Here is a 27,676-nt window from a genome sequence, read left to right as displayed (position 1 = left end):
TCAGTAATTCCTTATTGTTTATTCTTTCCTTACAAAAAGACACTGGGAACAAATAAATATGAAATGGCATATGTCTTATTTAGCAACGGGCAAATTGAGGCTTTCCGGGTCTTCTCCACGGGAATACACTCAAGGGGCTTCCAGAAGCTCACTCATCCTATCAACTTCCCACCCTCTATAAAAAAGATCAATTCTTTTAATTTCCCACAATTTTTAGCAATGGATTCTGGAAATAAGTCACCTAAACCTGACTCAGAGACTAAGATAACCGATTCAAGTTAAGAATATATATGATGTTGCCCAAAAACTTCAACTAATGAATATTCTTACAAGTTTTTCATTTCTGATATATCCTGTATGAATAAAGAGTCTATTCTGTTCAAATCCGCATGGCAAATAAAATACAACAGAAGGCTGAGCACAATATATACACTTTTCTGTCCCACGAGAAAAGATTAAATACAGGTATATTTAATAGACAGTGAACATGCCATGTATTTTCTTAAAGCCAACAAAATCCTGATTTCCTATACCTTGCAGGTGATGCAGCAGAATGCAAACAAATACCAAAGTCACTGTGACAAAATCTGGCTGATAAAATTAGCTACACAACAGTACAAATTCAATATTCAATGGATTTATTCATTCCAAGGTTGCATGGAAAATGAAGTTTAAAAACGTCAGTACAAGTAGAACCGCACATAGGAAAAAGCACCTAAAGACGAAGGAAGGGCAGCTCTGACACCTCCCTGCGGCCGGCGAGCCACGTTCAGGTGCTTCCACGGATAGAGCACCGTCAGTCTGCCCAAACCCTAGGCTGCTATTCAGTTCTGTGTCTGAAATCTTCTCAAAGACTCCAAAAGCCAATTTAAATTTAAAGGGGAAATATATATATATATATTTGTGTGTGTGTGGGTAAAGATCATTTACGACATCAGTTTCCTAAAAGGCAACTCACGGCTCTCCAGAAGTGCGCACAAACCAAAAAGCCCAAAGGAAAGAGCTAGCACACCAACATGCACGCTCAGGAAGCCACAAGGTGCTGTAATTCTGTGACTGACATTGACCCTCAGGGTCGGAGACAGTGTCTCATGATAGACGCAGATTATGCCCACTGCATGTGAGGCACACACACACCACTAGTGAGTTCGCACAGTTAGAAATCCAAACTTAACTCCAGAAAATATAAATCTGGAATATGAATCTGAAGACAGACAGTACAAAAAGCTGTTGAGTGGAACCTGCCTGCAACAATTCTTTGTGTTTTTTTTTCCTTTAAGGCTACAGAAAATCTGCACATAAACAAGGCAAGTAATTCTCAGAATAAAAATACCCCCTCCAAATAGCTAAGGTCCCCAGTCAGATTCCACGGTGAGTCTATGTTGTATCACATTCTATTCCGCAGGTGCACTTTCTTGTGAGTCTGCAGGGTTAGGATCCATTCTTTCTGGAAATAGCAGCTTCTCGCAAACTGCCTCCTTGATCGGTAAATACTGTGATATTTCATTAGGTTCCGTGAAGAGGGAGGGTGAAACGTGCTGGAAATACAGAAATCGTGTTAGTACAGACTCACAGACTCACTGGTACTTTTAAGAAATGCTTTGGTTCAAGTACTCACAAAGCACACCAATTTTATTTTATTCTTTTAAACAATTTGTTTGGGGGCCGGGGGGTGGTGGGGGAGAGGGAGAGTCTGAAGCGGGCTCCATGCCAAGCACAGAGGCTGACATAGGGCTCGACCTCTCAATCCGAGATCATGACCCGAGCCGAAAGCAGAGGCTTTAACCCACTGAGCCACCCAGGCACCCCTAAGCATCTGATTCCTGATCTCAGCTCAGGTCTTGATCTCAAGGTCATGAGTTCAAACCCCGTCCTGGGCTCCATGTTTCGTGTGGAGCCTACTTAAAAAGGTTTTTTTTTTTACTGCATCTTAATCTCATCCCCTTTACTCATGTTTTTGACCTTGAAAGCACCAGCCTTTAGACAGAGCCAGGATGTGGCCTACGACGGACTCTAAGTGACTTTTCCTACCCACGTATACTCTACACCCATACAGAAATAAGCACAAGTGGTATCAATCTCTCTAAATCACAGCGGTATTTGCAAAAAGGTATGACTTTTGAAGCAACCTATTACAGAATCCTACAGATTTGCAGAAACCCTTTACAAGTCCCAGGAGAGCAAAAAATAAAGAAAATTAGGCCAAAACAAGGTATGGCACAAAATTATCACATTTTAAGGAGAAAAAAAGAGACTGGGTAGAAAAAAATTAGAGGGTGACAAGGTGCTAAGTGGAAAGAAGATGGCACCAGTGCCACTCGCAGACCCACCAACAAACAGCGGTGTGACCTACGGTAAGTCACAGCTCTGGCTCTGTTTTTCCAGAATAAAAAGTGGCAAGTAGACTAGAAGAAGGCTCTGGTACGTACAAAAGCTCTGACTGGTTTTGTACCTGAGGTAAGCTCAGGAACTTATGCTCCAGTAGGATTTATCTTTAAGAGGCTTATTAGGTGAATTGATAGATTTAGGGATCCAGATTTGGGTGGAAACATGCAAAATGAACATTAAAAGTCAACTTCTAAAAACTGGATTAAAATACTGTACCATTAAATTAGCAATTTTGCTCTCTCGTGATGTATATTCTCGTAACATGTAGGTCTTGTCCGCCTATGTTGAAAAAATAAGAAAAGGTTGCCATAAATCTATTTCTATTGTTACAAAATCCTTTCTCTCAAACAGCACTGCCTAGGACAACAGAACTGCTTACAAAGTAGCAGGAAGTCTGACAAGAATTCTCATGCTGCCAGGAGACAATTAATTTTCACCAAGAATTCTTAATTACTAATACCAATCTCTATAAATCACAGTGATATCATATGTAAACAGATTTAAGAATTACCATGTAAGAGAAATACAAACAGACGTTTAACTTTAAAAACAACACATGTATTTGCAAATAATATGTGCCAGAGATTTTAATATTCATGTTTGAAACTACATCTTTTCCTTAAGCTTTATCATCACCTATCTACATAACCTGGAGACTCTCACGTGTAAAGAAAAAAAGCTTAAATTTTATTCTCTCCCATTTCTGCAAAATTCTTGAAATTGCTTATTTAATAAATCACATTTTTAGACTTCGACTTTTCCCATTTCCAACTTTTTAAAGTTAGGTTTTCCTATTTTAGGTTTTAGAAAAAAATTTATTATAATTTGTTTTTCGGTGAAACATTATTCAATAAAAGAAAATTCACACAAGATTAAACTCCCTTAAAGTTTTAATCTTTCCTATTAATAAATGTAAATTTTAATCTTTAATCAATAAAACAGATTACTGCTCACTAAAATCAGATAATACAGAAGTAGAGAGCAACCACAGCTTCTACAGATAATACTATCTTTTAACATTCAGAAATCTCTACACAACTTATATATGTTCACTTGCTTTTTAAAATACAAATCTGAGATGCGTATCTTTACACATCAATTAAATGCCAACTCTCTGCCACTCATTTTTAGTGGCAGTCCACTTTCAACCTATGGATGTAAATTAAATAGTTTAAGTCGCGCCCATGAGGTGAACAGCAAGCTCCCGCCTCTCCTTTTGCTACCACCAACAGCAGCACTGCCACAAACGTCCATATACACTGCGTATATATTAAAATTATAAACACACATTATACACACACACACACTTCTGAGGCAGAAAAATACAGCCGATCTTTAGTACTTTGCCACCACTTTTAAAAAAGAAAAAAACCATAGTTTTTTGAGGGAAGAAACCCTACCCCCCGCCCCCGAGCGCGGGACTTGGGCACCAACCCCGTCTTACTGGGTTTAAATTCCACTTCTGCCACCTATTCACCATAGAACCTGGGCAAGTGACCACCTGACGTCTTGGCTGTCGCTGCCTCAGCTACGAACAGAGACGATGACCGCTCTTCTTCCACAGGGTGCTGCTGGTGACAGTCACCACCACTGCCCTACTGACTCGGGCGCTCCCTTCTCTAATTCTCTACACCATCACAAACCAGAGGCTACAGACCCACTGCGAAAGGACAGGCTGCTATAAGTTATCAGAGGAACTTCCATGACTCAATTTTTTAGACACTTTTTGGAAAAGCCTGTACGTCGGCAGTTCCTTCAGAGGGAGTACTGAGCTTTCAAACTTCAGCGTGACGATCACAATGATTATGTAATACCAACGCCAGGAGGCCATGTGATTGGTATTTTTAATAAAGACATTATATAAGCGCTAATACGATGAACAAAGGTAAGAGTTAAGGGACAGTTCTCTTAAACACAGATTAAATACGTGTGAGGTTTTTTCAGAAGCATCAGACATGCCCTACTGGGGAGTGTCCTTTAGAAAACATTTTTAGCTACTAGAACTTTCAGACAAGATGTGCTGTTTCGTTTCCTGTGCCATCAACAGTGCATGTAGAACACCCTATCTTAAAGGTCAGAAGGACTGTCATAAAATATAAAGCAGTGTTTCACTTCAAATTCCCAACCAGACAATGTAACAACAGGAACAAGCCCAACATCAACCAGTATATTCATGAAATAAGAACACATACCTCATGGTAAAGTCTTGTGTCATTCATTCTGATAAGCACCCCATCAATTCTCAGGAAAAATCGCAATAGCAGGAAAAAGCTAGAAGGCATCACTCTCTGAAAAAAATAGAAATATTTTAATGAAAATTAAATATATTATTACTTTGCTAAAAGAAAATAAATTTTTTTGAAAATGAAAATTCTAAAGGCATCAGAGAAGACTGAATTAGCAATATACAGAAATCTCTAAACTAGACGTTCTTTGTCATAGTTTCAACTAAGGCTCAATATATTAGAATATAAACATCTTGGCTTCAGTTTCCTACAATAAAAAATATTTTTTGGTCAAAAGATATTGAGGTTAAAGATTTAAAAAATACGTAAGTATTATGAAAATTACAATGGCTGATTTAAGGACACCTGGGTGGCTCAGTGGGTCAAAGCCTCTGCCTTCAGCTCAGGTCATGATCTCAGGGTCCTGGGATGGAGCCCCGCATCGGGCTCTCTGCTCAGCGGAGAGCCTGCTTCCTCCTCTCTCTGCCTGCCTCTCTGCCTACTTGTGATCTCTCTCTCTGTCAAATAAATAAATAAAATCTTAAAAACAAACAAACAAACAATGGCCGCTTTAAAAATTGATAGTACTTACAGTAAATGTCAACTCCAGTAATACCAAAATTAAAGAATAACCTATTTCTTTGTTGTTACCTGTGTCTTATTCACTTTACAGTAATAAAGAGCCCTTAAATAGAATGGTCTAATTCAGTGCAACCAATTAAGTACTATCTCATACAGCCAAAGACTGATTTATCAGACCATTATAACATGTTCTTAACAACTTTAATCTGCGTCATATCTACACATTTCTGTTTTCCAAGTGTAAACCACTGAAAGAAAGCCAGAAAGTCAGTGATAGTCGAGTGAGGTTGGTCCTAGTGGTAGGGAAGGAGGGGCTGAATAGTGTGTGGGGTCTTTAGATCTTTAAAAAGAATATTTTGGGGCACCTGGGTGGCTCTGTCGGTTAAGCGTCCAACTCTTGATCTTGGCTCAGGTCATGATCTCAGGGCTGAGAGATCAAGCCCCGCGTCAGGTTCCACACTGGGCATGGAGCCTGCTTAAGATTCTCTCTCTCCATCCCGCCTCCGCCCCTCCCCAACATCTCTCTCCCTCTTTAAAAAAAAAAAAGAAGAAGAAGAAGAAAAAGAGTATGTTTGGGGGAACCAGGGTGGCTTCATCAGTAGAGCGTGCAATTCTTGATTTCAGGGTCATGAGCTCAAACCCCATGCTGGGGGTAGAGATTACTTAAAAAAAAAAAAAAAGACCATTTCTTTTTCAAAAAGTGCTTGACCATTTACTAAATAAAACTTATCTACTAAAGTCCAGTTCTTCTTATAGTAGGTCTTGGATTTATATAAATAAAAAGACACAATCCCAGGGGCACCAGGATGCTCAATCATTAAGCGTCTGCCTTGGGCTCAGGTCATGATTCCTGGGTCTGGGAATAGAGCCCTGCATCAGGCTCCCTGCTCCTCGGGGAGCCTGCTTCTCCCTCTCAGCTCCCCTGTGCTTGTGTTCCCTCTCTCGTCATCTCTCTCTGTCACACAGATAAATAAAATCTTTAAAAAAAAAAAAGAAAAGAAAAGACAGAATCCTAACAGTCAGGATGTTTATCAAAGAGGGAAACAGAGAAGCACGAGGTGGGGGGTGGCCAGGCTCAGAAGCACTCAGAGAGAGAAGTGCCTACGTCTGCTGGAGAGAGTCAGAGAAGGCCGCGGGAAGCTGACCATGGGAAGGAGAATTTCCAACAGAGGTGAGAGCACGTGTAAGAAGTTCAGAGGCATGCACCAGCACGGTATCTTCAGGGCGCTGCCCGTAACTCCGCACGAGCACAGAGCAGCGTGAACAGGAGTGAAGATGTAACAGGACAGCCCGTTACTAACAGTGGCTTTACTGCCTAGACAGTCACCAGCCACAGGCCAAGCTCTCTTTTCTTAGGACACCCCCCCTTTTTTAAGATTTATTTATTTATTTGGGCAGGGAGGAGGGATAATCTCAAGCAGACTCCCCACTGAGTGCAGAGTTCGATTCGGGGCTCATCGCAGGACCCTGAGATCATGACCTGAGCTACAACCCTGAGTCGGACACTTAACCTGCTGAGCCACCCAGGTGCCCCTGCCTTAGCACCTCTACACACCCTGTTGCCAGACGTGATGCTTACCTATCTCTGGATCTCAGGGTCAATGTCGCTTCTACAGAGAAGCTTTCCTACCATTCCAGAACCACAGGTTTCTCTGGGTATCTCCTCCCCACTCCCTTAGAGACCGACAGATTTTTAACTACCTCCGTTTACTTGCCTACAGCCCCCGCCCCTCCACAGGACCGCAGGCCCCATAGCAGTGAGAACAAACAGCGAGCAGTGCTGGGTTCACCTCCGTGTCCCTGCGGCCTAGACACGCAGCCGGCACCGGGCAGGCGCTCACCGCGAGAGAGGCTGGAGCTGCCTTTGCCGAGAAAACGCTCCCGGCTGAGCCGCATTTGGGTGGGATTATCTGCACCAGACCTCACAGCAAGACACAGAACGAAGAACTTGGAGCAAGACCTGACCTGTGCCATCTGGCTCCGTCACAACTGACTGGGAATCGCACTACTGCTCAACAGAGTGCTACGTGTAATTACTGGAAAGACTGATGGGCAACACTTTTTCAGATTTCCAAGTTAGTTGTTAACAGTCACACTGGCACAACACAGCGAGCGATCACTGCGGCATGGCAGAGGGGACCAGGAGTTAGAAGACCCTAGTTCTAGTCCCAAGGGCACAATTCAACCACATGTATTTGGAGGCAGCAGCTCTCTTGTAGGAGAAGCTGGGGAACTTCTGGGTGTTTTCCTCACAATGATGAGCAACCGCAGCCTCTGGCAGCTGAGGACCGGGGACGCTCGAGACTCCGCAGCACGCCAGTCCTACACGACCAAGTCCGGTCCTGCAGCCAGGAAACCTCCGAATTATCTTAACTGGCATTCATATGGGTTAAAACAAAACAAAACAAAACAACAATTTATATTGATCTGACCTTAGAACCTAATTGCATTTTACATATAAATGCAAGATTCACTCAAGGAATGCACTGACCTTAATTGAGGGAAAGACTCCACCTCACTTCACTGGGAACATTACTTAAGGGCTGTTCACCATTTCTGAAAAACTACATCAGCAATGGCAGTCCTGTGTCGTCTGAGTCCCTTGCTGGTACCTGGCGCCTCCGCCAGCCGAGGCCTCTAGCTGTGGCGTTCAGTGAGTCAGTACTCGGACGGAGGTACAGGACTACTTCATGGTGTCTTTCAGTGCAGTCACATGATGCACTTACAGACCGAAATACATATTTTATTTTAAATCAATTTCCTCTTATTTCTTTTTTATTTTATAGTTAGGACATTATGTTGGCTTATTGGAAAGAAGGTGGGTTATATTATCTATGAATTACATTTCAGGAAAGTAAAAGGGTAGGGGTGCTTAAAGTATTTGGTAAAACAAAACAAAACCAAAAAACTAATGGAGCAATGTGTGTAATTAGGTTGAGACCCACGAATTCAGAGCAAGTCACTAAACCACCCAAGGTCTCCTCCTTCATCTGTAAACATGTGGATGTAAAGAAACAATCCCTTGGGCCTGTCCCTGTGAAATATGGCATTGCAGCAGGACCGCATTTCAACAAAAGCTATGTCCACGTTGGCACTGTCCCTGTCCCTTGAGAGGAAAGATGGGTCCCTACCTGGTGTACTTGCACCTCTGAGTAAAACACGAAGCAGAAGGCAGACAACATCCACTCCTGAGGACTCAGAATGGAAGTAACCATTGGCTGTAGAAACCATTACAGACCATAGGGCGTATTTGGGAGACAGGGAGTTTACTTCCTTTGAAAGCTAAAAACTTCCACATTAGCATGAAAATAGCTTTCCTTTTCATCTTTGACAGACAAGTCACATCAGCTATAAATCCTACAAAGCACAGTATATTAGAAGACAAAATCCTAACCTAAAAACAAGCTTTGCTCTAAGAACCTCATTTAGAAAACCAATCAGGGATGCCTGGGTGGCTTAGTCACCATCCCAGGGTCCTTGCTCAGTGAGGAGCCTGCTTCTCCCTCTCCCTCTGCAGCTCCCCCTGCTTGTGCTCTCTGACAAATAAATAAAATCTTTAAAAAAAATTAATTTGTGAAACATCCTGTAGATATAGGTAATGCCACAAACACAAAATTATCAAAACTCCGAAAAACTCCCTAAAGCAAATCCAGAAATCCCAGAGCTCTGAATCTACTCTTTCTCCCTGGGGATCTGGGCACAGGAAATTTTCTTTTTTAATTAAAACTGTCTAGATTTAGAATTAAAAATTAAGATGGTTAAAAACATTTCAAAACCTGAAACAAATAAATTAAAAGCAACCTAAAAGGCTCTATCTAACAATCTCCAGAATGTAAAGAACTTACTTTGTTTATATAAGCAGCTTCCACATTTCGGTATCATTTCTTTAAGAGTGTTTTGTAATTATAAAGGAAACCAAAAAACCAAACATTCATAAGCAACTAGATTTACAATTCTAAAACAGTAACTTTTTAGCGGTTTTAAGGTTAAAACACCAAATAAAGGCAATGAACATTACTACCCTTACCCCAGATGATTCCAAGAGTGTTTGGAAAGTGAAAGATCATCTATACAGCTGTCCCCTGAACAACACAGGTCTGACCTGTGCAAGTCCACATACGCCGATTTCTTCTGATCAGTTTTCCCTTCTCTATTTTCTCTTCGCTACGATGTTCTTGGTAACAATTTCTTTTCTCTAGCTTACTATATGGTAAGAGAATAGTACATATCACATGCAAAATAAGCAAAACCGGCTGTTCATATTATCGGTAAGACTTCTGGTGAACAACAGGCCACTGGCGGTTAAGTTTTGGGGGAGTGAAAAGTTGTCCAAAGTTTTTCAACTTTTTTTTTAAAAGATTTTATTTATTTGAGAGAGAGTGTGTGCATACACAAGTAGGGGAGTGGCAGTGGGAGAGCAGGGAGCCTGCCCTGGGGCTCCACCCCAGGACCCCAGGATCATGACCTGAGCCAAAGGCAGCCGCTTAACCAACGGAGCCGCCCACGTGCCCTAAGGATTTTCAGCTTCTAAGGGAGGGTCACTGGTACCCCTAATTCCTACCCTGTTCAAGGGTCACCTGTTTATTTCATAGCTCCAATCAAACTTCTAGCCATGGGGAAAGATATAAGGCAGCCCTTAAAATTTTATACTTATGGGCGCCTGGGTGGCTCAGTGGGTTAAGCCGCTGCCTTCGGCTCAGGTCATGATCTCAGGGTCCTGGGATCGAGTCCCGCATCGGGCTCTCTGCTCAGCAGGGAGCCTGCTTCCTCCGCTCTCCCTCTGCCTGCCTCTCTGCCTACTTGTGATCTCTGTCTGTCAAATAAAAAAAAAAAAAAAAAAAAAAAATTTTATACTTATTTTTGAAGGTCCTCAGAGAGCTCTGTTAAACTAAAAATAATCTGAGATGGTTCATATTTTATCTGAAAGCAAGTGGGAAAAATGCAAAGTCAGAAAACGCTCTAAGTAAAAAAAGGCCAATGAAGTGGCCTCAAGTGAGCTTGCGTGGGAAGCACCCTGCACAGGCTCTGGAGATGGTCCTGCTGCTTCATCCTCAGGCAAGGGCGGGCGGCGTGACAGCCTGAAGCTACTGGCAGCTGTCACAAAACCAGCTCGCAAATACCTCACTGTCACGGTGGTCCACCACCAGCTCCCTCCCTGGTCTGGCTGGAGAAATTTATACACCTACAACTCAGATCTGGACCATGTGACCCATTCCCTCCATGGCCACGTGTCTACCCAACTTTCCAGTCCACACACGTACCACAAGTACACTATGGACAGTCAGGCAAGAAACAGTCTTTGTCCCCTGTGCTAAGAGGTAATTAAACCTCTCATCTGCCTAGGTAATTCTGATAAAACTCCAGGTTTGGGCATCACCGGACTTGAGGGAGGCTCACCTCCACCACATCCCCCTGTCCTCCTGTCACCGCAGTAGCAGCATCTCTCCTGCCGAAGGCTCCCCTTCCTCTCCTGAGCAAAGGCAGAGTCAGACTGACCCACTGTGTGACTGCAAGCTTCTTAGTATTTCTGACCCTCCATTTCTGCTCACTGTGTAGAATCTTCCCAAGGATAAGGAGACAATACAGACACGTATCTAACACAGTGTCTGTGAAATAATAGAAAATACGTATCTTGATCTCTGTTTCTGGTTCCTGACAGAGGGCTTCAGAAACCCTTGTAAACTCCTAAGTGATAAGAGCACTTAGGAACATCTTTTGTTCTAATGAAGCAAACCTCGGTGAGCACCCAGGTCGGGGATGATCCCCAGAAGACCAGGCCATGATTAGAAGATGGATTTTCAGTTCCAACTCCCATTTTCCAGAGAAAAGAGTGCATCTAGAAATGGAGTTCATAACTGACCACGCCCATGTGAGAAGCCTTCCTAAGATCCTAACATACTCCCCGTATTTAAAGAAACAAAAAGCACCCACACTTTTGTCAACCTCATGTCCTCTCGTCGGCACATCTCTGTTTCTTCTCATCCAGGAAGCTTTCTGGAAGTCGGGTCTACGCCTTGTCTCCACCTCCGCGTCCTTCACTTACCCCCGCTCCGTATAACTGAACACTGCGCTCGCCAAGGTGACTAACAGTATCTTACTTGCTAAAAGCTATAACCAGTGTTTCTCGTCTAGGGGACGCCAACGCAGTCCAGGATCTCCTTACAGCCCGATGCTAGCTCTCACGTCTTCCTCAGCTCCTCATGCACCACGTTCCTGGTTTCTCACCTATGCTTGTGTTTACCAGGCTGATCTTTGCTTCTACAGAAGGAACTTCATTTGGGGGCGCCTGGGGGGCTCACTGGTTGGGCATTGGATTCTTGATTTCCACTAAGGTCATGATCTCTGGGGTGTGCGACGGAGCGCTGCGTGGAGCCCCGCCTCTGGCCCCTCATTCGCTAGAGTCTGCTGCTGCTTCTCCCTCTGCTCCCCGCGCCCCGCTTGTGTGCACTCTCTCTCAAATAAATAAATAAAATTTAAAAAAATTCAATTACACGAGATAAGTGGAGATAAGGAGCACCTGGGTGGTGAAGTCAGTTCATCGAGGGGCTCACTCTTGGCTTTAGCTCAGCAAGTGATCTCAGGGTGGTGAGATCAACCCTGTGTGGGGCTAGGAGAGCTCAGCACGGAGTCTTCTTGAGAGTCTGTCTCTCCCTCTGCCCTTCCCCTACCTGTGCCTGTGTTTTCTCTCAAATCTTTAAAAAAAAATAAAAACAGGGACACCTGGGTGGCTCAGTCAGTTAAGCCTCTGCCTTCGGCTCAGGTCATGATCCCAGGGTCCTGGGATCGAATCCCGCATCAGGCTCCTTGCTCAGCGGGGAGCCCCTTTGCCTGCCATTCTGCTTGTGTTCTGGTTCTCTCTTACTCTCTCTCAGCCAAATAAATACATAAAATCTTTAAAAATAATAAAAAATTAAAAAATAAAAGTAAGTTACATGAGGTAAAAAGAAAGAACATTTTAAGACGATGTTGCTCCTCAGCTTGAGACTTACTGTTTCCTCTGGTGCACACAGAACACATTTGTGCGCCTCCTCTCCAGCTCCTCCACTGACAAAAACACAGGCGTCCCCACACAGATAAATCAAGGTACTCGGATACTAACGCATACCCAGATAGGCAAACCCTAAGGAACCTTCCACATAGTCAGTGAGTTGTAGCAGGTGGGTGGGCAAGCAGACAGGTGCGTGACTGGATAAGCTGGAAAGTGAACGAACCTAAATGGTGAAAGTTGAACTGGAGGAGGGTTACAGGTGGACAAGGGAGTAAGGTGCTAATGGAACAATTATCTAATGGCAGAATAATGATATGTATTAGATGGCACAAAGAAAACCGTCCCTGGTTGCATGACCATAGCTAAACCAAACTTTTGGGCCTTGTCTATAAAACACAGAAGCTAGACTAAGTGACTCTCTACACATTCATTACAATTCCAAAATTCTGTGATAGTAGAGAAAACTTGACTCTGAAAGTCAAGTTTTGATTTATTGTTTTCATTCCTTGTCATGTCCCTCACAATACCCACAACCATTATGTTCCCGCACAATTTCGGAAGCTGGGGCCCCGTGTTTGACAGACCTTGTAAGTGCTATAACTGAGGGTTTATTTTTTTTTTTTTATGGAACGCTTCACGAATTTGCGTGTCATCCTTGCGCAGGGGCCATGCTAATCTTCTCTGTATCGTTCCAATTTTAGTATATGTGCTGCCGAAGCGAGCACATAACTGAGGGTTTAAAAGAAAGGACTTATAGGGGGTCTGGCAGAGGAATATTTAACTCTGCCCGGGGCAGCTGTTTTGTGCCATACAGAGGAGACGACACTTTAGCTGGGTCTCACGGGATAAGGCATGTTTCAGTTGAAAATTTTCTATAAAGTGTTAGAAACCCATTTATGACCAACAGTAAACGCATATGAGCAACTGCTAGTGAGCATGTATTATTCTTTTTAAACGTGTCCCACCAATATATTATAAGTGGAAGTAGCTTGTTCGTCAGACAGAAAAGAACACAAAAGGAGTAAGGAGTTCACATGTGTCATTTTTGTTTTCCTTTTCTGTGCTTGAGATGGAGGTACAGTCTGTAGATCCTTTCCAGTAGCATTTTTAATTCAAAAGTAAAAATTAAGCCATAATTTTCATTCAAATCAAATAGTAAGCAAACAAACTAGAGTAGCCAGGCACCTCTTTTAAAAGAAAATGTTCGGCTAAACTAAAGTTTAGGAATATACTAAGATATTGTGAATTTATAATGGATATGAAGATGTACTCTAGACCCAAGTGATACTTGACGCGATACCATGTTACGACCGTGAGTCTTCTACGTGAGTCTTGTGTTTCTGACCAACGGTTGGAACGGAAGAAGGACGTTCATCTTAAACAAAAACCACGGTACTCACAATTTTCACACTGAGGCTTGAAACTCCATGATCATGAAGTTCATCCTCAAACAAGAGAACTTCTTCAAAAAATTTAATCTGTTCTCTGGCTTTCAGTTTCTCTGTATCTATATGATCTGTTGTAGGTACAACCTGAAAGAACAAATTCAAGAAGGAACACATAAAAATTTAAAGAATTAGAGCCACAGGAAAACTGTTCTCCTATCAGCCTTGTCTTCATAGCCAGAGCACACAGTTCTAGTTTTGGGTGTCGTCAGTAGACATGAAAGATAAGAATGTTCCTTGTCCTTGAAAAACTTAAGATACTACAGGTAGCTGATACTACAACTTCAGAAAACAAGGGAGTCAAAATTCATCATCTTTCATAAAAGTCTAATTCAAATAAAGTGTTCTGTTATGATTATCGGAAAACTAATCATCTGAAAATTAGTGTGAACTACTATCATAGACGTCCAAAGCAGTTTTGTGCTGTGAAAGTCCACCTTTCATACACTGGTTTGGAGATTTAAAAATCCCCATTATATATTTTAGGTTCCCAGCCTAGCTTCCCCAAACCTACAAACAAAATAGTGTTTTAAATAATGAAGTAATGGGGGTGCCTGGGTGGCTCAGTGGGTTAAGCCTCTGCCTTTCGCTCAGGTCATGATCCCAGGGTCCTTGGATCGAGCCCCGCATCAGGCTCTCTGCTCAGTGGGGAGCCTGCTTCCTCCTCTCTCTCTCTGCCTGCTCTCTGCCTACTTGTGATCTCTGTCTGTCAAATACATAAATATATAATCTTAAATAATGATGTAAATAAGAACTTTCACAGATAGTGAGGGGAAAACTCTTAGCATTCCGAAGAGGTTTTGGAGGACACTGGCCATTCCTTCGCAGTATTATTTTGTAGCTCGCAGACACACATTCACAGCCCAACAAGAGAATCAACAATGTTAACACGGCAAGACTTAGCAGCAGCTCAACTAAGTCTAAGTGTCTCCTACAGCTACAGGGTGGGATCTGAGACACCATTCTTTACCGCACCCAGTGCCACTAGATGTTCAGCTTTCCTATCCCTTGACAGCGCAGTACCATAAACACGACAACGCTCGTCAAACCGCAGCTGCTCAGTAAGTGCCTGATTCCTTCACTTTCCTCAGCAGCCGTGACGGGGTAATTCGACTCACGGGTAGAATCGGGAAGTAGAGAGCAGTCTGGGAACTGGCCCGGGATCAGGACATGACGAGGATGCAGGAGACTGCAGGGATGTGGGCAGGGGAACAGTGTGAAGGAGTTCTATGTGACGTGGGGGAAGGTTATGGCGACAAGCGGTAGCAGTGTGCACTAGAGCCCGAGAGGTGAAAGCGTGTCCGCATGTCCTCCATGGTCACTCCGAGAGCACACTCCCGCCCTCCGCAGTCTTCTCCAAACTGCGCCCGCAGCAGGCCTGAGGCCACACAAGCGCAAACGGGGAGTGGGAAGGGGGCGGAGGGGTGACGGGGCAGCGCCTAACCAGCTCCGTGTCACCTGCACGTTTGTTTCCCATTTAAGACAGAAGCTGGTGCTTCTAGGACTGCCTAGGAGCATAAAACTTCAGTCGGTATAAACACAACTTCTAAATTCCTCACTTTTTATTTAGCTTTAGTTTGAAGGTACACATTTGTAAGATCCTCCTTATAAAAACATCTGATTTCCAAAAAGTTAATCAGTCATTATATCAATTTCCTATCAGTAAATGACTACTTCACTGTTTCGTATATACCTTCACAAGGGACCGATCAAAATGAATCTATCAGTTTTGCCATTTACTTGTGCTTATAAAATATCTGAAAGAAAATAATGGACAAAACATTAAGGAATATACTAGGATATATTCATATATGGGGATATTCATTATATTGAATTTATCTTTACTATCTTTTTCATTTGCCAGGAAAAATATGTTTAAAATATATTTTCTCTTTCTCTGTTCTCTTCCTCAACTCTACTTACGTCCTCCCTAAACTCAGGTGTCTGAAAAGAAAGGGGGAAAAAAAACCCAAAACCAACAGATCGGTTGAAAACAGATCAAACACTTCTAACTTCTAGTATTATCAGAATAAGGAACTCAGACAAATCCTCTTGCTGAAGACAACTTAAAAGCTGGATGAAAAAACAAAAACTTAAAAACATCAAATGGTCGAGACGCTGAAGAACTACTGGACTGAGACCTGAGAGAGGACGGGAGCCCAGACAGGGCCAGCAAGGCAGCAGTCGTCTGGTTGGGGCCTGACGGCCTCTGGAATGGCCCGTCCGGGGGAGAGGCTGGGCTCTGCCAGTTGTTGGCTCCATCACAGCTCAGCACTCACCGTGCAGAACACCCTGTGCCCTCCCTAGTTGGGGATGGTGCGCTAATGCTGCACGAGTTTCACAGCTTCTTAGATCATACGGGCCTGGAAACCGCAAACACTGGCCCCAAAACAGAGGTTAGCAAACTAAAGACCCCTAGGCCAGCTGTGGCCAAATGTCACCCCATCACCTATTTTTTCCATGAATTGTGAGCTAAGAATCATTTTTACATTTTTTAAATCATTGGAAAAAGCAGTTCAGTTAAAAAAAAAAAAAAGAAACTCAAATTCATTATATGAACATATATATGAATTCATATGATTTCACTAGATGAAACCCAAATTTCCACGCCCCTAAGTAAAATCTTCCTGCAGCAAAGCCATGACCATTCACTCACTCACTCTCTGGCTGTTTCAACGACAATAGCACAGCCGAGCAGCTGCAACATGAAGGCTACAACCCCCGAAGCCTAAAACCAGCTCCACAGAATGTCTGTAGAACTAAGTCCTTGACCACCAATACCCTCAGTGCCTCTCAGAAACAACAAAAGTCCTCTCTGGAGAAAACCATCATCACCCTGCGATTTCGACAAAAATACGGAGACATTTAGGAGCCTAGACCCCATGAGCCAGAACCAACAGAAATAATAAGACAGTAAAAGACCCTAGGGAGGGGCGCCTGGGTGGCTCAGGGGGTTAAAACCTCTGCCTTCGGCTCAGGTCATGATCCCAGGGTCCTGGGATCAAGCCCCGAATTGGGCCCTCTGCTCAGCGGGGAGCCTGCTTCCCCACCCCCCACCCGCCGCCGCCCCGCCTCTCTGCCTACTTGTGATCTCTGTCAAATAAAATCTTAAAAAAAAAGAAAAGAAAAGAACATGAGGCCGCAGCTGTAGAATAACAACGCACACTATTTTTGAAGGAACTGAACGTTAAGGTCGAAAATTTCAAATTATACTAGAAAATATTTTTACAAAAGAATTATGATCAGGAGGGATCCTGCTAAGGGTGCTCGCAACATCTTTCTTTTCCTATATTTCACAATTCATTAAACTGTACCTCCATATTTTTGGAGTTATTTCACAATTTTTAAAGGGCTTAAAAAACATATGGAACACTACAAACATTCTTAACACCTTTCAAGAAAAGTGAGTCTTATTCACGTCTTTCAAGTAAGATCTCCCTCACATCAAATGGAGGTTTATGAGAAGGAAAATACTTGACTTATAAATTGTTTTAAATTTATCATATAAAGTTAATTAATGGTAAATGTTAAGAACCCTATGCTAAATTTCCTTTTTAAAAATTACTGAAAACAGTGCATGTGTGTATATACATACTAGATACATATTTATCTTGGGCACCTGGGTGGCTCAGCGGGTTAAGCCTCTGCCTTTGGCTCAGGTCATGATCCCAGGGTCCTGGGATCAAGCCCCGAATTGGGCCCTCTGCTCAGCAGGGAGCCTGCTTTCCCCCCCCCCCCCTCTGCCTACTTGTGATCTCTCTCTGTGTCAAATAAATAAATAAGTAAAATCTTTAAAAAAAAAAAAAAAGATACATATTTATCTTTATATATAAATATATATAAGAAAAAATTTTTTCTTTTTGTTTCTATAGTACATACCATTAGGAACATATTGTGAAATTGCTGTTATACAGTGACTTTTTTTAAAATGAAGATATAACTTCCATACTATAAAATTCAATCTTTGAAAGTGTACAATTCAGTGGTTTTTAGTTTTCTCACAAGACTGTGCAGTCCTCACCGCTATCTGACTCCAGAACATTGCATCATCCCCCAGAAAATCCCCATACCTCTTAGCAGTAACTCTTCATTCTCCATTCCATACCCCGGAAACCACCACGCTAACTTCTGTTTTTCTAGATTCATCTCTTTGCAAATCATTCTGGAGCACCCACGGGTGTTCTGTGTCTGGCGCCCTTCACTCAGCCTGCTTCCGAGGCTCACCCCTGCTGCAGCACGCGACCAGCACTTTGTTCCTTGTTCAAGGCCAAATAACACTGCACTGTCTAGACACACCAGTTCTGCGTATCCACTGAGGATTATTTAGGTGTTTTCCACATTTTAGCTATTCTGAATAACTCTGCCGTGAACAGCTGTGGACAGGTTTTTGCATGGGTACAGGCTTTCCAATTCCCTCGAGTGTCTACCGAGGGAGTAGAATTCCTGTGTTATATGGTAACTCTATGTTTAACATTTTCTTTTAATTGCAGCCAAAAGTAACATATAACATGAAATCTACCAACTTAGCCATTTTTAAGCATACAATTCAGTAGTGTTAACTGTATTCACACTATTGTCAACGAGATCTCTAGAATTTCTTCACCTTGCCAAACTGGCCTACTAGAATTGTTAACCCACGTCCCTGTGATAAACAACTCTATCAGCTGGGGTACAGTATGTGCAGCTCCTTCTGCCTTTAGACGTAACAAAATCCATTCATTTCCGACATTTAAGTCTGTACATTTCTCCCTAAAAATGTACTTTGGAAAGCCCGAGATACTGAAGATGATCTATAAATGGCCACTCAGCACGAGAAGATGTTCAACGTCACCAATCATTAGAGAAATGCAAACTAAACCCCTCCGACATCGCTGACGGGATATGAAGTGGGGCGGCCACTGTAGAAAACAGTGTGGAAGTTCTTCAAAAGATTAAAAACAGAACTGCTGTGCCACCTAGCAATTCCATTTCTGGGTGTACATCCAAAACGCGCAGAGCAGAATCTCAAAGAGGTGTCTGCACACCTCTGTTCGTAACAGCACTATTCGCAACAGCCAAGGACAAGCAACCTCCACGCTCACTGACAAATGAGCGGGGAAGCAAAGCACGGCCTCCATCTGCAGAAATACTCCTCCGCCTTAAAAAGGACAGAAAGGCTGACACGCGCTACGCTGATGAACCTCAGGACGCTATGCTAAGTGAAATAAGCCAGTCACAAAAAGACAAATATTGTCAGATTCCACTTATCTGAAGTATCTAGAGAGTTTGTCAAACTCAGAGAAGCAGAAAACAGAATGGCGGTTGCCAGGGACTAGGGGAAGAGGAAATGAGCTACTGTTTAACAGAGTTTCAGTTTTTCAAGATGAAAAAGTTTTGAAAATTGGCTGCACGACAACATGAATAAATTTAAATTACCATACAGAGAAATTGCTAAGATGATAAACTTGGTTATGTTTTTTACCACGATGAAAAAAAAAAGAAAGAGAAAGAAAAGCTCAAAATATCAAATCACACTGAATAAGCTGACAAATGTTCTAACAAGCTTTAAAAAAGAACGGTTTTTTAGGGGTGTCTGGGTGGCTCAGTCTGTGAAGCACCGGACTCTCGGTTTCTGCTCAGGCCATGATCTCAGGGTCGAGGGCCAGGCTCCAGACTCAGTGAGGAGTCCGCTTAAGGATTCTCTCTCTCCCTCCTCCGGCTCACACTCTCTCTACCTCTCACTCTTTCTCAAACAAATGAATACATCTTTTAAAAAATACTCTCTTAAATGCAGGGACATTATACATGTTTTATTCCTAAACGGCAACACAGCTACAAGAGGCAGTCTTCCACTTCCACTCCCCTGCCGAGTCCCCTGATTTATTCAACAAGAATGAAGAAAATGACCACATGTTGCCAGGTACACACGAGGCCTCTGACCTCGTAACATCTTACACCGTAATCTCAGAGGTGTTCTGAGGGTGACCTGGCTAACAATCAGCAAGGGCGGATCTGCGACCAGCACAACTCTACGGCTGGCTCTCGTCTCTTGCACTATGCTACAACTCAAAAAATAATCTGTAAAACAGCCCCAAAAGAGTGAGAAAACACTATGTGCATGCACACACACACACACACACACACACACACACCCCAGCAGCCTCCAGCAATTAAACGGCAAGAATATAAGGGCAAAAGGAAAGGCTTCATTCTAACACCGCGTTCTCTGACATTCTTACCATTTATATAGATTATATTTTCCTCCATATATATAGGAAGGCATATACTTCCTATACACACGAGGGTTTTTGTTTTCAGAAAGGGTGGAAGAATTGAAATTTAAAATCCCAAGTAATATTATAGGGCAAAAAATTCTTAAGAAAGTCAAATGTAAAAAATGATCCAATGGTGTGATCTTCCATATACAACAAACATGCTTAACAATAAGCTACAGCTTCGGTGTTAACAATTAGCTACAGCTTCGGTATTATGTTATTAAGAGACACATACTTCAAGAGACACGTACTTCAAGAGCTTAAACCCACTTCTTCACCCACAAAATGAGGATAAGAGTGCCGATGATACAAGATTATTCTGAGGATTAAGCAACAAAGTTCTAACAATGTTGCCTTAAAAATGGTTATTCAATTTTTTAAAGCAATAAAGAAACGTATTCATCAACTTGTAAGGCATCATTCCTGCAAAGAGTTAAAATGAGTTCCCATTTCCTCACTCGTGGCAATGAAATATCAAATGAACTTTGTTCTTTACAAAGGTTTTCACTCAGGAGAAGAAACGAGACTTTAATCTATGAAGTATCAAGGAACTGAGACAACCTTGCTATACAGGAGGGATCTCTGTCTGTTTTCGGCATCCACAGCTCCCAGAATTAGCTTAGAGGAAGAGCTCAGGAAAGAATGAGTGAGTGAGTGAGTGAATGCACAAATGTCCTCTCAAAAAATGCATATTTGTCTTGGAAGCAGCAGAGTTAAAGAGTTAAAGCTTGGATTACAGGAGTGTAGGAAGCGGAGAGAGCGGAGTGCCCGCTAGGAACTTCTGTCTTCCCAAGACTCCAAAAACTTCTGCAGAGACAAGGTGCCCATACACAGCTCTGGCTCCTTAATACTCCTGCCTAAGCGCCAACATACGATCTGGTCTCCAATAATCACTTTATTTCCACTAAAGTAACTTTCTTCTCTGTAACTGAATGTGGTAGAGACTTGCAACCTAAGCCAAATTTTCTTCATTTCAAATTGCAGGATGTCAAACGCAGCTAAGTTCCCAACATGAGACCTACAGATTCTACTTCCCAGCGTAGGCACCCTGAAGTGACTCCGCATCTCTTCTCAAGCTGTTTACACGGCTGCATTATTAACATGGAGCTGGAGGGGCTCCTGAGCGCGTTCCCACAGATAAGCTCGTGTCAAAACTCTGCTATTGAGGCTATTGTCTCTGTTGACCCAGTTTACTAATAAAATTGAGACTCAGGGTAAGTACCTGCCTAGAGTCATAACCAGGCTCAGGGACAGTGCAGCAAGACGAACAGCTAAGCTGTCTGAGCACAAGTCCTATCTGTCCACCAGCCTGTTCAGCTGTAAAACCACAAGCTACTAACTAGCAGGTTTTGTCTACATCACCCAATTCAATACACCAAGGGCAGACATGCATTTTTTTTTTTAAGATTTTTAAAAAATTTTATCTATTTTGACAAATAGAGATCACAAGTAGGCAGAGAGGCAGGAAGAGACAGGGGGAAGCAGGGCCTGATCCAGGACCCCGTGATCATGACCTGAACCAGGGGCAGAGGCTTTAACCCACTGAGCCACCCCCAGACACACATTTTAATTTGAGAGTGATAATGATAACATTAAGGCAGTTTGCCATTGCTACTAAACGTATTTTTGGAATAAAAATTTTTCCCCTATGGCCTTCTTCTTTTCTGTTTGTAATCAGTAAGCAAAATCTCTTCACATTAGGTTCTGAAGCTTCCCTCGATAGAAAGTAAGTGGGATGAAAGCAGCAGCAAAAATAAGCCACAACTGGGGAGTTCTAATGCTGACACTGTCCAAGACAATGACTTGATCATAAAAGCAGAAAATAAGACTTACCTTTAACTTAAGTGACTCTCCAAGTAGTGTTCCCTTGTAGTCTGTGGTGTAGGTCCAATCGTAGGGTTTAAGAACGTCTTGGGAGTGCTCACCCTCCGTCCTCGGAATCAAAGGAAGAAGGATCAGATTCAATGACGCAGAATACAGACCATCTGTACTCACGTATCATACCAAATTACATTCTAAGAGTGATACAAACATTCTAATCAATACAAATGCTTGTCATAATTCACCAAAACAAGATCTTTCTTGCTTTTTCTGCATATTTATTGCTATTAAACTTGTCATATGCTGATAGAGTCTCTCCGATTAGTCTGCACGCTGCCTGAGGACATGGTTAAAGACCTGGACTTCTCTTTATCCTCCAGGTACCTGGTACAGAATTGGCACAAAGTAGATAACTGCTAATTTGATTATCACAGAAAATACATTTTTCTCTATTTCAATGCCCCCTACGTTTACAATGCAAATCACAAGTAACTATTTTTCTTCAAAAACAAGAACAATAAAGTACACAGTGTACTGACTCTTCACTAAAGGACACCCTAGGTTCAAAAATGTAACCTTACTAGCTCCGCTCCACTGTAATTCAACTGAACTCAGCAAGTATTCAAGATCTCCACTTTACGGGTGAGACAAATGAATCACAGAATGACCCAACTATCAAGTATGATAATAATACTTGCCTTTCACTCTAATAAAAGACACATGTCATGAAGGTTTCTTTCAACTCTTCTCTTTCATTTAACCCATACCCTTCCAGATTCTCACCTGCTCTCCTGCCACTCTTCAGCACAGGCTACTTTAAGCATTCCTTGATAGTTGTTTACACATCGTAATGCATCTGTAGCATTGAACTCAATCCCGAAGCCAGAGCCGTGCTGGATCCTCAGGACGTTGTCTCCAAACATCATTTCAGGGAGAGACGGCATGTGCAATTCATCAGCTAACCTATGCATAACCAAAAATCAGATAATAATTACAAAGTGGGCAACAGAGGCAAAAGTTTACATGTGCTCTGAGTGACGTTCTAAGTGATCACAAGGAAAGCAGAGGCCTTCAGTGCAAGTGTTCTACAACAGCAACTTTAGCAGATCAGAAGGCTTTCGTGTCAATTTTCTTTTCTAAGACTTCCGGATTTTTGAACAGCCACGCAGCTATTATAAAACTAAATAAAATAAAAATAATAAAAAATCCCTGCATGAAAAAATTAAACAATGGAAAAAAATACTGATTCTTATTAGAAACATTTATTTCATTCCTGGTTCACAAAGACCCACCCCTATCAAGAATAAATATGGGTCCAGATTCTACTATGACTGCCTAGGAGATGACCTAATGTACCATAGTCGCATGTTTCCATAAGGTTCATGTTTCTGGTAGACTTTTTGTTCTTATACAACAATTATATTAATTATAGTTATGAAGAGAAGATAGCACTTAAAGAGCCTGTTTCTTGTAGGTTGTAGGAAAACAACCTTTCCAATAAAATTCTCAACTTGTCACAAGTTTTAAAAGGTGGTAATGAAGAAGGCAAAAGCAGCAACACTGATGAGGGAAAGCGGCACTTGCTTACATGGCTTTCCGGAAGGACTGTGTCAATTTACATTCTATCCCCCGAGGCACCAATGAAGCAAAAAGTAACAAGAATTTAATCAAATTGATATCCTGACTCAAAATATCAGTTTTGGAAATCTATAATAAATAATCCCCAATGCAGAAACGAGGTATACAAATTAATACTCATAACCATCTTCTTTATAATAAAAAAGAAATACTCAGAAAATCCAATCATAAAGAAATAAATGGTTATGTATACTATAGTATATCCATGCAATGAAATATTATAGAATCATCAAAAATGTTTAAAGAGAAAATATAATAAAATAGGAAAAATGGTTATGATACAACAATAGGAAAAACTGGACACGTTTATTATATCTGTGTGTATGTATGTATGCACATCAGTGATCTAACATTTTAAGTTGCACACCTTTAGTATGATACCTAATAATGTTAATTTTTCATCACAAATTTAAGTAAAATTTATTCTTAGTTATTAGGAAACAAAAAATATTAAGTACTAGAGAAATTAACACTCCTTTGTTCATTGTAATGCTACTGACAATAGCTAAGATGTGGAAACAACCTAAGTGTCCATCCATACCACAGAGGGTGGATAAAGAAAACAGGGTTTATACATGCAACAGAATACAATGCAACCTAAAAAAAAAAAAAAGGAAGGAAAGTCTGCAATATGGAACAACATGGATGAACCTTGCGGCCATTATGCTAAGGAAAAAAGCCAGTCACAGAAAGACAAATACTACATGATCCTACTTTTACGAGGCGTCTACAATAGTGAAATTTGGCAGTGTCTCGGTGACTTAGTCGGTTAAATGTCGGACTCCTGATTTTGGCTCAGGTCATGATCTCAGGGTTGTGAGATCAAGCACCAAGCCGGGTTCAACACTCAGCACAGAGTCTGCCTGAGATTCTCCCCCTGGCCCCAGCCTCTGCCCCTGAAATAGAGATGGACACGCTCCAGAGACCTGCTGTACGACACCGGACCTGCAGTTAACAGGAACGCACCGCACACATAAACATCTGTTAGGAGGGGAACTACAAAAGACCCTGAACAGCCAAAGCAATCTTGAGAAAAAAGACCAAAGCTAGAAGTAAAATGCTCCCTGATTTCAACTACAAAGCTATAGTAACCAACACAGGACGGTGTTGGCACCAAACATACACACTGATCAGTGAAACAGAATGGAGAGTCCAGAAATAAGCCCACACGTATGCAGCGCCTGAGCGGCTCAGTGGGTTAAGCTTCTGACTCTTGATTTCGGCCCCCGTCACTGTCTCAGCGTTGTTGAGACTTAGCCTGGCAGGAGGCTCTGCAATCAGAGCGGGGCCTGCTTGAGATTCTCCCTCTCTCCCCGCTCGCGTGTTCATTCGTAGGATCTTCCTCTCGCTCTCAAATAAGTAAATCTTTAAACCCACACCTACAAGGTTATTAATCTTCAACAAAGGAGGCAAAAACATAAAATTAGAAAAAACAGTCTCTTCAATAAGTGGTGCTGGGGAAAACTGGAAAATCAAAAAAATGAAACTGAAATGCAAAAAAAAAAAAAAAAGGAAACAACCACTTTCTTACACTGTACACAAAAATAAATTCAAAATAGATTAAAGATGTACATGTAAGACCAGAAACTATAAAACTACCAGAAGAAACATGAGGCAATAAGCTCCCTGACATCCGTCCTGGCAATACATGGTGGCTCTGTCTTCTCAACCAAAGGCACAAAATCAAAAATAAATGGCACTATACAACACCGAAAGCTTTTGCCGATGAAGGAAACCAGCAACGGAATGAAAAGGCAATCTACTAAACAGGAGAAGATATCTGCAAGTGATACAACTGATAAGGGATTAATATCCAAAATACATAAAGAACCCACACAATCAATATACATGAGAAATGGGCAGAGCAGCTGAAAGACATGTCTCCAAAGACGACGCAGAGACACATGAAACCATGTTCAGCATCACTAATCATCAGGGAAATGCAACTCCGAACGACAATGAGATGCCACCTCACACCTGTGAGAAAAATAACCCGCAATGGCCACGACGTTCCATAGCTGGTGCAGCCACTATGGAAAAGAATAAGGTTTCCCCCAAAATTAAGAACACAACTACCACACAATCCAGCAATTCTATTTGAACCAAATAAAAACACTAATTTGAAGGAACCTCTGTAAGCTCACGGTCACTACAGCATTATTTACAGCCGCCAACATAGGACCGCAGCCCAGGCATCCAGCGAGACGAACCGACAAGTACAGACAGACCAACCGACTACTTCCAAGGAAACCACTACCAATTTCTGATGGAAAATAGGATCATAGATCTCGTGTTAAGTATCCCCACTGCAACGAAACAAACTTATAAAGAAAATATTAAATACCTAAAAGATTTAATAAGATGAAGACGGAATGTACTGGAATGAACTTTAATAAAAAAATCCAATTACGCAGACCTTAACCACTGCACCGAAGAATGCATACAAAATAACACAAGACGTGAGTCTCTCAATTTGCCCCAATATATCTGGAGAAACCTGGCGGCCCTACAAAGTATTCCAGCTGCAGAAGTAAAGTAATTACCACCGCACACGACCCACCACCCCTTCCGCCTCTCTCCCCGGCCACTTGCCTTGGCCCAGGTCTTAGGACACCAGCGCGGCCTCGGCTGCCGCCCCGCACCCTTCCCTTCCCGGACGATTCTGCAGGAGCTCGGCTCGCCCCCGCGGCCGCAGGGGTCAACCCGAAGCCGATGACCCCCAACCCGCCCCCGGGCGCACTCAGGCTTCCCGAGGGCCCAGGGAAACGCCTGCTACGTCCCCGCCTGCGGCCCCGCTCAACTCAGAGCTGGACAGTCTGACCTGCGGCTCTCCCCGGCGGCTGCCGCCATCTGGGCCGCGTCCCGCTTCCCGGCGGCTCCACCACGAAGCTTCCCGAGCCAGAAACCCCGTCGTCCGCACGGAGCGCTCCTCCCTCCTCGCGTCCACCGCCGGCAGGGCCAGGTGCGCCCTTCCAGCGGGGCCCGCAGCCCGCAGCCCGCAGCCCCCGCCGTCGCCGTCGGAGAAGTCCCGCAGCGCGCGCACCCGACGGCGTCGCCCCCCGCACGGAGCCGCACGGACACACGGCGGCCGCGCCCCCGCCCGCCCCCGCCCCCGCGCCCCCCACGGAAACGGCTCCTCGAACCAGCGCAGGGTCGCAGCGCCCCGCGGTCCCGCATCACAAACGCCCCCCGGCCGCGTCCCAGCGCCCGAAGCTGCCCGGACGCCGCGCCCCCGTGTCGGGGGCTCCAGGGCACGACAGGCCCCGTCCGCCCGCCCGCCCGCCCGCCCGTCCGTCCGTCCGTGGACGCGCTCCCAGGAGGCGGCGGCCCTTCCGTCTCCCGCGACCCGCCAACCCCGGGACGGCGTCGGCATCGCCCGCCGGTCGCTCTGCTCGGAGCCGCGGTGGCCGGACCCCGGCGGGGCACAGGCGGCCTCCGGCGCTCTCGGCCCCGCCCGCCCCCGCCCGCCCCCGCCGCCGCCCGCCGCGCCTCACCGCTCCACGTCCGCCGACTTCATGATGTGCGTCTTGGCGGCCGTCAGCGTCCAGGGCCCGAAGGAGAAGTCCTGGTGGCTGCTCTGGAAGCCGTGGATCATCATGGCCGACGCGGCGCCGCGCGGGCCTCACGGAGCGCGCGGGGACAGGCGGCAGCGGCGGCGTCCGACCCCGGGTCCTCCGCCTGCGTCCGGCCCAGCCCCCTCGGCTTCCGAGCCGTTACCATGCCCGGCCCCGCCCCGCGCCGCCCCGCCCCGCCCCTGCCGCCGACCCGACGCCCGCCCTCCCTGCCGCCGCCTCCGCGCCTGCCACTTCTGCTTCCGGGACGCGCTGCCCGCGTTGCGTGACCCCCGTCTTACGTCACGATGCTCCGGAAGCAGGAAACGGGAGCTCGGCTGAGGGGCGGGGCCCGGTCCGGGGGGTGTGGCCAGGGGCGGGGCGTCCCGCCCGCTGAACTCGCCCGGTGACGTCATCCGGGAGTGTCTCACCGCACGCCGGGCCGGGGCCGGGTCTTCACGGACGCCGCAGAGCGGGGTCACGGCCGTGCGTGTTGGCAAACCGGGGTAGGAGGGAATGTCCCGCGTTTTCCTCTCGAGGCCGAACCCAGGAATCCCGTAGCCCTTAGGGGCGGCGGCGCGCGGCTCACGGGGGACGTCGGGGGAGCCGAGACGCCCCCGTCGCGGGCCCCGGTGCGGGGCCGCCGCGCGGGAGAAACCCGCCCCCCAGGGCAGCCCGGGCGGCCCCGGACGACCCTCGGAACGACGCGGCTTGACCTCAGGACCCCCAGTCTGCGGTCCGTCCGGCCTCGCTGCGGACGCCGCTCTGCCCACCCGCGTGCGCG

General features: G+C 44.3%; 1 protein-coding gene and 1 non-coding gene across 2 annotated transcripts; both read right to left on the bottom strand.

The window, feature by feature from the left end:
* On the bottom strand, nucleotides 1-27,062 carry TIPRL (TOR signaling pathway regulator). The gene is made up of 7 exons (XM_059145793.1): nucleotides 26,836-27,062; nucleotides 22,487-22,666; nucleotides 21,716-21,815; nucleotides 13,584-13,715; nucleotides 4,581-4,676; nucleotides 2,605-2,667; nucleotides 1-1,538 (listed from the first exon to the last, which is right to left on the bottom strand). The coding sequence occupies exons 1-7, from the start codon at nucleotides 26,937-26,939 to the stop codon at nucleotides 1,395-1,397; spliced, it is 819 nt and encodes a 272-aa protein (XP_059001776.1). The 5' UTR covers nucleotides 26,940-27,062; the 3' UTR covers nucleotides 1-1,394.
* Nucleotides 12,802-12,908, bottom strand: LOC131815446 (U6 spliceosomal RNA). Its single transcript, XR_009347748.1, has one exon. It is a non-coding gene; the product is annotated as a U6 spliceosomal RNA (small nuclear RNA).
* Nucleotides 27,063-27,676: the final 614 nt, after the last annotated feature.

The sequence above is a fragment of the Mustela lutreola genome, chromosome 14 (assembly GCF_030435805.1).
Source record: "Mustela lutreola isolate mMusLut2 chromosome 14, mMusLut2.pri, whole genome shotgun sequence".
In the NCBI taxonomy this organism is placed as follows: Eukaryota; Metazoa; Chordata; class Mammalia; order Carnivora; family Mustelidae; genus Mustela; species Mustela lutreola.
The sequence above is the reverse complement of the archived record's forward strand: the minus strand, read 5'-3'. Positions and strand labels throughout refer to the sequence as shown.